The 14,875-nt window shown below is 36.7% G+C and overlaps 1 protein-coding gene across 1 annotated transcript in view; it reads right to left on the bottom strand.

Moving 5' to 3' along the window:
* Positions 1 to 14,875, bottom strand: part of HPRT1 (hypoxanthine phosphoribosyltransferase 1) — a 39,803-nt gene that overhangs the window by 12,472 nt on the left and 12,456 nt on the right. The window contains exons 2-4 of the mRNA XM_015561322.1: positions 11,008 to 11,114; positions 9,922 to 10,105; positions 2,507 to 2,536 (exon numbers count right to left, since the gene is read on the bottom strand). Of these exons, the coding sequence (XP_015416808.1) occupies positions 2,507 to 2,536; positions 9,922 to 10,105; positions 11,008 to 11,015 (222 nt within the window). The 5' untranslated portion in view covers positions 11,016 to 11,114. The remainder of the gene's footprint in view (positions 1 to 2,506; positions 2,537 to 9,921; positions 10,106 to 11,007; positions 11,115 to 14,875) is intronic.

Raw genomic sequence — 14,875 nt, 5'->3', positions numbered from 1 at the left:
CAGACAGCAAACCATATCAAAGCTACAGCAATTACAATGGTGCTGTATCAGTACAGTAATAGACAAAGAAATCAAGGAACAAAACAGAGCCCAGAAGCAGATCCAGAAATATATGAGAATTTAGTATATGATAAAGATGGTATTTTAAGTCAGTAAACAAAAGATTAATTATTCAATAAATGGTGCTTGATCAACTAGTTATCCACTTGGGAATAAAGTAAAGTTTTATCCCTACCTCACAGCATACACAAAAATAAATTCCAGATGGATTAAAATCTAAATGTAAAAAATAAAGCCATAAGCAGAATGGAAGAAAACAGAATATTTTCACATTCTTAAGAAAAGGTAAAAACCTAGGCATGATATGAACCCAATCTGAAAGAAAAGATCTGTAACAAATATTCCTATTATACACTGGACTCCAAGGATAAGAACCAAATGGGAAAATGGAGAATACAAATACACAATTCACAGAAGAGAAGGCATAACATAAAATGATATCTATGATGATATCTACCTGAGAAACAAATACTAAAACAATGGGATTCTACTGTTCACCCATTCACACTGGCAAAACTTAAGCCTGATGATATATGTTGGCAAAAGTGAGAGAAAAAAAGCACTCGTTGGTGAAAGCGCCCATTTATAATGTTGCAAATTCTATAGCAACACCTATTAAAATTGTAAATATGCATGCCATTTTGCCCCAGCAATCCCACTTCCAGAAATTGATGCTACAAAAACACTCACAAGTATGCAAAAGTACATACAAGGATGTTCACTGTTATCAACTGTTTATAAAAAAGAAATACTGGAGACAACCAACATGTCTATTAACAGGGAACTATTTAAGATAAGTCCATCCACACAAGTAATACTATGCACCTACTGAAAAGAATCTGATGCCCTAACTGGTTTGGCTCAGTGGATAGAGCGTCAGCCAGCGGACTCAAGGGTCCCAGGTTCGATTCCAGTCAAGGGCATGTACCTTGGTTGCAGGCACATCCCCAGTAGGAGGTGTGCAGGAGGCAGCTGATCAATGTTTCTCTCTCATCGATGTTTCTAACTCTCTATCCCTCTCCCTTTCTTTCTGTAAAAAAATCAATAAAATATATTTTAAAAAAAAGAAAAGAATCTGATAATCTATCCAAACTGACATGGAACAATGATAATTAAAAACACCAAGTAGTAGAGCAAAGTACTACCTATAAAACCACTTTTGTTTAGCATTTTTTAAAAGTTTATAACAGCAATTATATCTAAATGGTGAAAATGGGGATAACAAAACTTTTTACTCTTATTTACTTCTATTTTTGTTATATTCTTCCATACACATATCCATTTTTTATTGAGTGTTTTTTTAAAAAAACACCAATGTGCCCAATATTGTTCAATGTTGCAAACTAGACAGATGTTTGACTTCTGATATAAAAAAATCTTGCCAATTACTTCTCATCTTAAGGAAGTTATGCACACGCTTTATGCTAACTAACTTAAAACCCAGTGTTTCAAATACAGAGAATTGTTAATAGCAAAAAAATAACAAAACCTGAATCTTTCAATGTGACTCATACTAAATGATATACACTGTAAATCAAGTTGAACAGTGACATCTTCTGTAGAAATTTGGTATTGCAGTCCAACTTCAATTGACTCTTTTATAGAGAAAAGATCTGAGAACTAAAAAGCAAGGAGACAGAAAAAAAACAACCCTGTGATGTAAAGGCTATGGTAATAGGGTAAGATAAGAGAACTCTAAGCATTCAAGATACTGCTGCTCCATTAGCACCCAAATCTCCATATTCCTGTTTGCCCTAAGGTTTTTAGCTTAAATCAAGTCTCTTTTTTTCCCATGTAAACATAGCCATTCTTTAAACGGAGGCTAATAAAGAAGACTCGTTTAAGAAAAAATGTGTAAAGCCCTAGCTGGTTTGGCTCAGTGGATAGAGCGTCGGTCTGTGGACTGAAGGGTCCTGGGTTCGATTCCAATCAAGAGTACATGCCCAGGGTTGCAGGCTCAATCCCTAGAAGGGGGCATGTAGGAGGCAGCCGATCGATGCTTCTCTCTCATCACTGATGTTTCTATCTCTCTCTACTTCTCCCTTCCTCTCTGTAAAAAATCAATAAAATATTAAAAAAAAAGAAAAAATGTGTCAGTCCATGTGCAGGTAATAAGTGCCCAAATTACATATAAATGAGATCCATGGATCAATTACCACACCAGAAGAATTTACCTCTCTCCCTTCCTGTCTGAAACAAGCTTCCCACTGTATCCCTGCTTCATTACATTACTGAATGATCCTTATGTGCTTCATCTTGAGATAATAGGACTGGCACAGTAGAGGGGAAAAACCCTCTCCCCTGCCCCGAGTTGCTTTTCCTTCTTCTGTATCCTTCCACCTCCTCATTCCTCGCAGCCAGAGAGCCCAATCTGTCCTAAACTCAGAATGTCACTGTCAACTACATAAAATTCCCAGAGAAGCAATTTGGGTCAACAAATACATACCCTTAGCACCTGTGCCTCCATTTTGTCCACCTTTCTTGAGTCCAGGTGTAAAAATGAGAAGGGAAACAGAAAGGAACTGTGTTTATTTCTATTTGTCTATCACTAGGAATTTTGAAAAATCTCTAAAGTAGTAACAAGACCTGCAGCTTGGTATAAGAAAAGAGAGAAAGCTGTGTAAAAACACATAACGAATGGGCTGGCAAAAGAATTGCTGGAACAAACAGATTGAGACCATAAGGAGAAGATGCACAGAGGCCAATCATCAAGGCCAGGGTCTCAAGAGGGCAAGACAAGGAGTATTAGGTAGAAAGTCTAGGCTTAGCAATTAGTGGCTTAGCACTATGCAGAGCTTGCTTTTTTCCAGTGAACTTCAGATCATTCTTTCAGGTCCCTAGAATGAAGTCATTGGGGAAGTCCTTCCCTCTACATCCAGTTGGGTCTCAGGTCCACCACACTCAATCACGTTTTCTCTTCACATCATAATATCAACCACCCTCTGTCCTTTAACTGTTCTCCTATCCCTGATCAAACATCAACAAAAGTGAGGATATTAGAATCGTACACTTTTTGAGATAAACTCTACCTCAAATGAAAAATGTCAGATATCCAATTTTCTAAAATGATATGCAGAAAAAAATAAGTCTGGAAGGATATATGCTCAGATAATAAATTAATTTATTTACCTGTATTTTATGAGTTCTTTTAATTTTTTTTGTTCTGTTGTTAATCCTCACCTGAGGATATTTTCCCATTGATTTTTCAGAAAGAGTGGAAGGGAGGGGGAGAAACAGAAAAAGAGAGAAGCATTGATGTCAGAGAGACACATCGAGTGCTTGCCTCCTGCACGTGTCCTGACCAGGGCGAGGGATCAAGCCTGCAACCTATGTATGTACCCTTGATCAGGAATTGAACCCGGGACCCTTCAATCCTCAGATCAATGCTCTATCCAATGAGCCAAACCAGCTAGGGCTTCGTGAGTTGTTTTAAAGGAACACATTCCTTTCAACAAGGTCTTTTAAGTTTAAAACTATGCTGATGTAGTAGGACCCTTATAGATAATCTAATCCTACACTATTCAATACAGTAGCTACTAAGCACATGTGGCAATTACTTAAAATTACATAAAATTAAAAATTCAGTTCCTCTGTTGCACAAGACATATTTCAAGTGCTCAAGAGCCACATGTGACTAGTAGCTCTGTATTATACAGCATAGATTAGACTATTTCTGTCATCACAGAAAGTTCTATTGGTCAGCACTGCTCTAATCAAATAAAAGATACCATTTAGCACAATTTAACACTAGAAAAGTTTGAAGAGTTAATACTGATATTTAATACCTGGTATTTTCAAGTACACTATTTTCAAACCTTCAGAAATTATTGCATTTTATCTTTATGCTTTTCATTCAATGTCTTTTTGGAACTAGGATCTGATAAAATACCATACACATGTTCAATAGAAGCACTTATCATAGCTTAAGATAGTACCTTGAAGACAACATATGATCAATGAGTTTGCTAAGTGAATTAATCTATTTCCTCAATTTTTTTTCAAAAGCTGTAGCCTCACGGGACAAAACACTGCCTTTCAATTCTACCAATCAGGGTTCTTATACAAAACCTCAGTTGCCCGACAAGGACTACATCAAAGTGAAAATCCACAGGAAAGGGCTAGAAAGTGTACTTTTGACCCTAGTTTTGTTAAAGTTTCCTTACACCACGGATAGTATATATGCCCGTTCCTGTCAATTGAAACTAAACAAATTCTTTCCCCCAGCAATGTCTATGGTCTGAATTCAAAAAGTAGGAGAAAGGTATAATCACTTTACTAGCTTTATATACATATAAATAGACATATTTATATAAGGTAAACTTTATATTATCTTTAGTGTCAAATTCAAAGAGGTATACTTATACAGGGGGGCCTTGACTTACGAGTGTCCCGACTAACAAGTTTTTTGAGATACCAGCTGTCTCTAGGCCGATTTTTTGCATTGAGTTGACAGAGTAATTTGAGTTAACGAGCTCCTTAATGAGCTCCTTAACGAGCTCAGTCTCAGAACGAATTAAACTCGTAAGTCAAGGCCCCACTGTATTTAAATTCAGCTGTTTTGCAGGGGAAGCATACCTCAACGAAATTGACTAAAGACAGAGAAAAAGGTCAGGCTGAAAGTTACTGACCTAAGAGATATTTTAAGAAACTGCTGCAATTTTTCTGTATTTTCTTTAACAAACTTACTCAAATAGCCACGTTCTTACAAATTACTATAAATGAATTTGAATTTTCAATATATTAAACAGAAAGCCTAATCAAGCTACTAATCAAGCAACTTCTGAGATCAAGACTGAAAGTTATAGCCCTGGCCAGTTTGGCTCAGTGGATAGAGCATCAGCCTATGAACTGAAGGTCCCAGGTTCAATTCCTGGTCAGGGGCACATGTCCAGGTTGCGGGCTCAATTCCCAGTCTGGGGCATGCAGGAGACCGCTGGTCAATGATTCTCTCTCATCATTGATGCTTCTATCTCTCCCTCTCCCTTTCTCTCTAAAATAAATAAATATATATTTTAAAAAGACTGAAAGTTATAGCTTTATGAACCTTGAATGCAATTGAGGGAAAATTTCCATAATTGGCAAAATAGATTTTGTGTGCATGCAAAACTAATGACTAGCAGAGAATCCTATATAATAAAGAAGTGATATGCAAACTGGCTGTCACACCCTCACACAAGATGGCCACCCCCATGTAGTCACAAGATGGCCGGCCCCGGCAGGGGAGAGCAGTTGGGGGTGACCAGGCCAGCAGGGGAGGGCAGTTGGGGGCAACCAGGCCTGCAGAGGAGGGCAGTTGGGGGGACCAGGCCTGCAGGGGACGGCAGTTGAGGGTGACTGGGCCAGCACGGGTGAGCAGTTGGGGGCAACCGGGCAGGCAGGGAAGGGCAGTTGGGGGCGACCGGGTGGATAAGGGAGGGCAGTTAGAGGCAATCGTGACCGGCAGGGGAGCAGGTAGGTGTCAATCAGGCTGGGAGGGGAGTGGTTAGGGGGTGATCAGGCTTGCAGGCAGAAGTGGTTAGGGGCAATCAGGCAGGCAGGAGGGCAAGCAGTTGGGAGCCAGCAGTCCTGGATTGTGAAAGAATAACCAGCAGTTGGACATCCACCAAGGGGTCCCAGATTGGAGGGTGAAGGCTGGGCTCAGGGACAACCCCCCACCCCAAGTGCACACATTTCGTGCACCAGGCCTCTAGTCATAATAATTAAAGGCCAGAGGCATCACGACTGAAACAACCAAATGACCGGTCACCAGGAGGGGCATGAAGCACCTCTCAGGCCCACTCCCCACCTCAGGGCGCCGGCAGTGTCCGCAGAGTGTGCAAGGCGTAGCTGGGCAGCGGACAAGGCCCTGATGGCAGGCTAGGTCTACGGGACCCTACACGTGCATGATTTAATTGTGTGCTGTGCCTCTAGTGAAGAAATAAAAGGAAGCCCATATTAGAGGATCCAAATCAGTTAAAAGTTTTCCCAAATAAGACTGAGTTCTGTAGTTAGAGGCTTGGGTTCAGATCAAAGACCTGTATAATCTTGGGCAAGTAACTTAATCCTTTCACACCTCATTGTTCTTACATGTACATGGAGATAATAACTCATATCTCAAAAATCAAGCTAATTTTCCCTTTGCTTAAGGCCCACACAAAAATATTCCCACAAAAAATTTACTGGCCTGACAACTTTTCCTACTCAGGCCTCATCATTTTTTATTCAACTATTTTAGTAAAAAAAAAAAAAATACTACAAAATTGAACTCACAATAGAGAAAATATGTTTGCATACTTATCAACTATTTAATTTTTCAGAAAATCACAGAGTTTAGGGATAGAAAAGGGCATTAAATATACTTTACTAAAACTTCATTGTTCTAAGATACACATTTATATTTTTATACCTCAGAAATCAACATATTACAACTGATCACAACTTACTACCATAATTGACAGTGTCTTTTTCCTTAGAAGCACAAAAAATAGTGGTCTTAAACTGATTTAATTTAGAATTAATGAAATATGGTATTTGGAATCCCCAGTCAATTTCCCATCTAGGCACTAAGCAAAGAAAATCCTGCCTACCTTCTTTGATAAACAGTACGTAAACTATAATATACATGTGTGTATATTCTAAGAAAAAATTCTTTAAAATATTAGAAATAAAAATGGTAGTGAAATTTAGGGTGACAATTCCTTTATAATTTTTGTGGTTCTATGTTTTTATATTAAACATGTTTTTTAATCAGAAAAAAATACAATTTTTATTTTGGAGAAAAACCAGATGGGGCATGCTGACAATGTTATGGCTCTTTATATATCCTAGGAATATTTAATAGTTCATTGAGCATTCCTTTAGGATTAGTACAGATCAATGTTTAATTCACTATTTCAAACTGGTCAAGATAGCATTTAAAACTATACTAACATCAATGTTACTGATACTGCAAACAATTTTAAATTTCCATTTTACAACTTAATCAAATTAAGTTGCCTATATTTTATATGGAGATGTGAATATTTTCCATGACAAACTGGAAAATTAAAGTATATGGATGGTATTCTTAATTTCTATTGCTTAGCAGTAAACCTACACAGAATTTCACATAAAACAGAATGGATATTATTTTCCTCTAAGTGAAAATTAATCTTAAAATTCACTTTGCTTGTTTTTAAATTTTCAAATTTTTTTATCAGTTGAGGAGTTCAGCTTAATAATCCTCTAAGATTTAAAACTAATGAGAAAAAAACTAAAAGTAGAAAATTAAATTAAAATGTCAAAGTGTTCCTTTGCTTCAAATTGCTCTTACAGCTATAAAATACTTTAAAAAAAAATTAAAGCTCCCTTACATGTTTTTACGAGTTTTCTTTTCAAAGAAAGAACATTCTGCCCAAATTCCCAGAGGAATGAAGTATCAGTCATAAAGTAACAAGATTAATTTTTATGTGTGGGTGTGTGTGTGTGTGTAGGGTGCTTAAGAAGATCAAAGAGAAATCATACCATGGACTTAAGTACATGTTTTGATTCTAAGCAACAATATATTAGAAACTAGGCAGCTTTCAAAAAATAAAATACTGCCCTGGTTGGTCTGGCTCAGTGGATAGAGCATTGGCATAAGGACTGAAGGGTCCCGGGTTCGATTCCAGTCAAGAGCACATGCCTGGGTTGGGGGCTCGATCCCCAGTGGGGGGGGGGTATGCAGGAGGCAGTTGATCAATGATTCTCTCTCATCCCTGATGTTTCCATCTTTCTCTCTCTTCCTCTCTGAAATCAATAAAAATATTTTTTTAAAAGATGTGTCTTTTACATATCTGTTTCCCTTTCTTTGTCTCTCCCTCTTACTTCCACCCTCTCTAAACATCAATGTAAAAATATCCTCAGGTGAGGCTTAACAAAAATAAAATAAAAACATAAAAAGATTATCATTTAAAAATAAAATAAAAACTGAGCAGCTATACTGTTGGCAGCTATTCTGCCTAACATTAAATCTGAGCATAAACCATCAAAATAAACAAATAACTTCTGTTAAGTAAAAATCCAAATTTTATATTTAAACAAGTCTTTAATTCAAACAAGACTGACAAGTTAAAAGGAACTTATAAATACAAAGTAATGTCATGATGTATGAGCATAAAGGGCTTTGGTGGGATAGGGGAAAGGTCTATAATACTTAAGTGGTTATCTAATCACCCACTGGACTGATGAAAATGTGAAACAGGTCAAAGACTTGAGTCAAATAGATAATTAACAAAGAGAATGAAGGTTGAAAGCTAAATGTAGATAAGTGGTCTTATTCTTAATGAAATCAAACATTCACATGATCAAAGAAATTGTGGATGAAATTCATGTGTAAAGATCAAACTGAGCCCTAGCCAGTTTGGCTCAGTGGATAGAGCATCAGCTCGAGGACAGAAAGGTTCCAGGTTTGATTCTGGTCAAGGGCATGTACCTTGGTTGCAGGTTCCTCGGCCCTAGTCAGGGTGCGTGAAGGAGGCAACCAATCAATGTGTCTCTCTCACATCGATGTTTTCTGTCTCTCCCTTCCACTCTCTCTAAAAATCAATGGAAAAATATCCTCGGGTGAGGATTAACAACAACAACAAAAAGATCACACTGATTTTGGTTCATCCAGTGTCAATATTCTGAAGCATTTGAGATCATGTAACACTGCACAGTGACTGTGAATCAAAAGTGGTATTTCCAATGTGCCAACGTTCTCGCTCCATGTGTGCTTTCTAGGAAATAATTCTTTTTTTAATATATTTTATTGATTTCAGAGAGGAAGGGAGAGGGAGAAATAGAAACATCAATGGGGGAGAATTATTGATCAGCTGACTCCTACACACCCTACACTGGGGATCGATCCCACAACCTGGGCATGTGCCCTTGACCCGAACTGAATCTGGGACCCTTCAGTCCGCAGACCGACACTCTATCCACTGAGCCAAACTGGCTAGGGCTAGGAAATAATTCTAGGCCCACCTTATTTATCAGACCTAGCTCCAAATGCCTTTCGATTTCCCCGCAAACCAATCTAGCTCCAGAGAAAATATCTGCCACCAGTAAATATAGTCAAAAGAGTATCACCCAAGTCCCAACAGCAATTCTTAAAAGATTTTTTAAAAACTCCAAAAAACAGCCTGGCCAGTGTGGCTCTGTGGTTGAGTATCAACCTATGAACCAAGAGATCACAGCTGACTCCCGGTCAGGGTACATGCCCTGGTTGCGGGCTTGGTTCCCAGTGCGGGGCCTGCAGGAGACAGCCAATCAATGATTCTCTCTCATCATTGAGGTTTCTAACTCTCCCCCTCTCCCTTCTTCTCTGAAATAAATAAAAAATATATTTTAAAAAATTAAAGTTAAAACTACAAAAGAAACCCAAAAATCAAAAAAACCTTTAAAGTAAGTATATAACCTCTAAGGTGACGAATTTTGGGGGAAAAAAAAGACAATATTGCCCTAGCTGGTTTTGCTCAATGTACAGAGCATCAGCCTGTGGAACAAACGGTCCCAGGTTCGTTTCGTCAAGAGCAAGTACCTTGGTTGCAGGCTCCTCCCAGCCTGGGCCCTGGTCAGGGTACATGCAAGAGGCCACCAATCGATGTGTTTCTCTCACATTAATGTTTCTCTCTGTCTTTCCCTCTCTCCCTAAAAAAATCAATGGAAAAATATCCTCGGGTGAGGATTAACTCAAAAAAAAAAAAAAGACAAAATTCACTTGGATATAGAGTACTATTGAATATATCTGAAAATCTCACTGTAAAAAACTGAAATGAACATGTAAATATAGTTTGCAAAGCTTCAAAAACATACAGAAAACCTATAGTTGGTGTTTTATTTTTAATTTTTATTAAATAAACATATATTAAATATACTTACACAGTAGCTCTTCAGTCTGATAAAATCTACAGTCATAGGAATGGATCTATCACTATTTCTGTTCAGTGCTTTGATGTAATCCAGCAGGTCAGCAAAGAATTTATAGCCCCCCTTGAGCACACAGAGGGCTACAATGTGATGGCCTCCCATCTCCTTCATCACATCTCGAGCAAGCCGCTCGGTCCTACAGAAATAAAATTAGAAACTTAATAGAAAGTCATTTATATTATAATAGAAATACACTTAAACTTTATAACAAACATCCCTTAATCATTAACTTCCACAAAATACATCCTTTGCCCCCATGAAGTATATATCCTTATTTCATAAAGCAAAAATTTCAAAAACCCTCTAAAGCCAGGTTCACTATAACACTTAATAAAATTTTTAATGCAATTTAAAATAAGATACCATTTTCACTTACCAGATTGGCAAATTCTAATTAAATGACATTTACCTGACAATATACAATATAAGAAGAAATTGTGAGGAAAACAGTATTTGCATATATCATTGGGAATATAAATTAACATAACTTTCTGAAGGATAATTTGGCAGTATCAAAACAGGCTGAGAGGAGAGAACTCTACTCTTATTTATAGCCTCTACAGTTAAAATTCACAGTACATATGTATTGATATTATAATTTAAAATAAAAAACAAAATAACCTGACACACAAGGCAAGTATTTAAATATCAAAGTTCCTCACTGTAATTTATTTAAGGGGAAATTTCAAGCTAGATATGCATAATAATCAAAATCTGACCTTGCTTTCATGTGATTCTGTCCCAGTCCATTACCCTGTTCAGGGTTGAGAAATCAAAGACTGTGACTAAAGTTCATTCTTCTAATCTCCTTTCAATGTTTACTTTATTTTACTCCCTACAGATTCCCAGTATACCATAATTTATGCTGGCTTATTAGTAAACCCTCCCTGCCTTTTTTGTAAAGAGGCTTTTAAATTTTTTTTAAATCTATTTTTTGACAAGCTGGTCCAGTTTATGGTCAAATATCAACTACTTGAAACAATTGCTGACACCTGAAATTAATATAAGACACAAACTTCAATTTAAGATCTTACTAACCTGTCCATAATTAGTCCATGAGGAATAAACACCTTTTCCAAATCCTCCACGTAATGATTAGGTATACAAAATAAATCTAGGTCATAACCTGGTTCATCATCACTAATCTGAAAAAGAAATATGGCTGTTTCGATGAGAGCATTACAAGATACAAACATTTAATTAGATTTAGATGTTAAAAACCTTAGCCTATCAGAGAAATTTAGGTATCAGATATCAAGAACTTTCAGTAACTTTCTAGTATGATAATGAATTATACTTATATCAGAAATCAACCATATGTTTTATTTTTTAATGTTTTTATTTTTATTGATTTCAGAGAGGAAGGGAGATGGAGAGAGAGAGATAGAAACATCAATGATGAGAAAGAACCATTGATCAGCTACCTCCTGCACGCCCCCTACTGGGAGTCGAACCCACAACCTGGGCACATGTGCCCTTGACCCGAATCAAACCTCTATCCACTGAGCCAAACCAGCTACGGCTCAACCATATATTTTAAAGATGAATAGTTAAAATGACATGATATGAATAGTAAAATGACATGATATGAAATTTCCTTTAGTTCGTTAAAGAGAAAAAAACTTCAAAGAGCTAAGAAAAATGTGGCAAATCTTGATAATACTTTAAATAGGAGTCATGAGTATATGGGGACTCATAATATTCTTTCCATTTTTTGTTTGAAAATTTAGTTTAAAAAAATATACTATAGTCTATCAAAATATCACTGAACAAAGAAAACATGCTATTTCCCACCCCAAATCCAAATACCCTTTTCTCATCTCACAATAGAAAAAAAAGTTACTTATTTATTTATTTATTTTTAATCCTCATCCAAGGATATTTTTCCATTGATTTTTAGAGAGAGGGAAAGACAGAGAGAAATATCAATGTGAGAGAATCACATCGATTGGTTGTCTCCTGCACTCGCCCTCACCAGGAGGAGCCTGCAACCGAGGTACATGCCCTTGACCAGAATCAAACCCAGAATTGAACCCTGGTCCTTTCAGTCTGCAGGCCAATACTCTATCCACTGAGACAAACTGGCTAGGACAGGAAAAAAAAAATTAAGTGATCTCATTTGACTTAGGGTGGAGGGCACATGATGCAATATACAGATCTTGTAACATATAAACCCACACCTGAAATCTGTATGTTCATGTTGACCAATGTCACCCCAATCAATTTAATAAATACAAATATTAAAATTAAGAAGTTAAGTGATTTCTTAAAAAAAAAAAAAAAAAACTCCTGCCCTAACTGGTTTGGCTCAGTGGATAGAACATCGGCCTGAAGACTGAAGGGTCCCAGGTTCAATTCTGGTCAAGGGCATCTACCTTGGCTGCGGGCACATGCCCATTAGGGGATGTGCAGGAGGCAGCTGATCCATGTTTCTCGCTCATCGATGTTTCTGACTATCCCTCTCCCTTCCTCTCTGTAAAAAAGTCAATAAAACATATAAAAAAACCGAAACTTCTAGAAGTCTGAAATTGTTATAATCCACTCATGAGGTGCCTTCATACTAGAAACTCCAAGATGGCTTGAGTAGGACCATATATTGGTTGTTTTGGTATGCCCAGCCTCTGGCATACAAAATATTTAATAACAACACTAATGATGTCATACCTGCAATGGTAAAATGTACAATGATTAATTTTATAAATATTATATATGCATCTATATACAGAGAAAATATATAACAAAACCATGAAAACTATTATCTTGGGGAGGGGAGTTACAGAGATTTTATTTAGTTCCTTCCTTATATCATATATTCCAAATTTTCTTCGGTGAATATATATATATATATATTGCTTTTTAAAAAATACAATAGTCTTCCTTATAAATCATTTTTGGCAATGTGTGTGTATATATATATACACACATATATATATAAAATACAGGGAAAATTTAAAAGATATATTAAAATAAATTCTACAAACAAAAAACTAATACAAAATATAAAAGGAAGAGGAACAGGGAGGGAGAGATGGGGGAAGGAAGAATAGGTGGGTGGGTATGGAGGAATATATCAAACAATGGTCAAATATAACAAGTGGGAACTTGCCACTTTGTACACTTTAATATGGATTTATTTTTTTCACTTTCAAGTTCAATTTTTTATTATAGTTGATTTATAATTCTCATTCACCATTATACTTAATGCTTATTCAAAGAAATAAACCCAAATTATAATACTCTATCTCACATGATATTTAAGACTAAATAACTTCCAAATCACATTCAAGAAGCTCATGATATGAGCTCTGGCAGTTTTCAAGAAATATTGGTCAGATCATAATTAAATCTCAATGTATCTATTAATACCTATTAAGCACCTCTTCTCCTTCAGTCAGCATCATATTAGGTAGGTGCTTATGGACAAGTAACTTGGCTTTCAGTAAATTAAAAAATATTTATATTTAAGATGTAGATTATTCACAGAATTCAGAATTCTATTCTGAGAAATTTGAGGTTCATGTTTTCTCCCTTCCTCTCAAAAGTTCTGTTCTGAGTTCTCCAGATACTGGTGGAATTGAAGGTACAGTGATGTCAAGCTGGTAGTACCTACACACCACTTCAGTCTGCACACATGGCCAGGAGGCTAGCTGCGATTGTAAACCGGCTCATGCCCATGGGCATGTTCTGACAACAGCAAGTAGTGCACAGACACTGGCTCAGCAGCTGGTCTGAGGGCAGTTGGAAGTCAATACTGATTTGTTTTTAAACAAACATGTATTATTTTCAGAAGCAGAAAAAATTCCATTGGGGGGGAGGAAGATTTTGCCAGATTCTCATAGAGGAAGTTCTAATATATCATGTTTATTTCAAAACATTCACTACACAAATAATGGAAATGGGACATTTCTGTCACCTACAGGAACATTTCAAGAGTACTTTATAACAAGTACTACTTTGATAAATTTTATAAACTGAAATTTAGTTCAAGTTTTCAGAAAAGAAGAAAGAATGTGCTAGATCCTATAGATGAAAGAATAAACATTCATTTCGGGTTCATCAGAATATATCTGCTACTACCTGACATGAATGAAAATGCACCATTTCATAGTGCTTTAAAATCAAGATCCAGAGTGCCAAAATGGCTTCCCTGAAGCTTACCCCTTGCTCCCAGTTACTCACTGCTTCTGACACAAGCATAAACCAGGACCCAACCAGAACCTGAGATATGCAACACTTGTAAAGACTACTGCTTCTGTGAAAAAGGCTCAGTGTCTGACTACAGGTTTTGTAAATAGCCTAACAACTTTCAGAGTCTTAGTCAATGTAAATTCTGCCCAGAGTTCATCCCAGCCATTAGTCTATTACAGACAGACCAGCAGGGATATACCTCAGGATAGGAATTCTATCTCTTTCAACATACCAAGTTAATTTCCAATTAAAAAATTTCTTATTTTCAATCAATATAATATTTATACAGGGTGACCCCCCCCCAAATGTATATACACTTTAACAACTGATAGCTCCTAAATAAAAATGAAATGTTAATAAACACTGCCTCTATAATTATTTAAAGTGTGTACAGTGGGGCCTTGACTTAAGAGTGTCCCGACTAACGAGTTTTTTGAGATACCAGCTGTTTCTCGGCCAATTTTTTGCATTGAGTTGACAGAGTAATTTGAGTTAACGAGCTCCTGAACGAGCTCGGTCTCCGAACGAATTAAACTCCTAAGTCAAGGCCCCACTGTATATACATTTTTGGGGACACCCTGTATATCACATTTACTGTCAAAGGGCTGATTTATTAGATCAAGCATAAAAAACATGTTAAGAGAAAGGAAATCAAGATGGCTGGATAGGTAAACACCAGAAATTGCTGCCTCGCACAACCACTTCAAAAATTACAACT

This window comes from Myotis davidii, unplaced genomic scaffold (genome assembly GCF_000327345.1).
Source record: "Myotis davidii unplaced genomic scaffold, ASM32734v1 scaffold237, whole genome shotgun sequence".
NCBI lineage: Eukaryota > Metazoa > Chordata > Mammalia > Chiroptera > Vespertilionidae > Myotis > Myotis davidii.
Note: the sequence above shows the minus strand (reverse complement) of the source record. Positions and strands in the feature narration are given on the sequence as shown.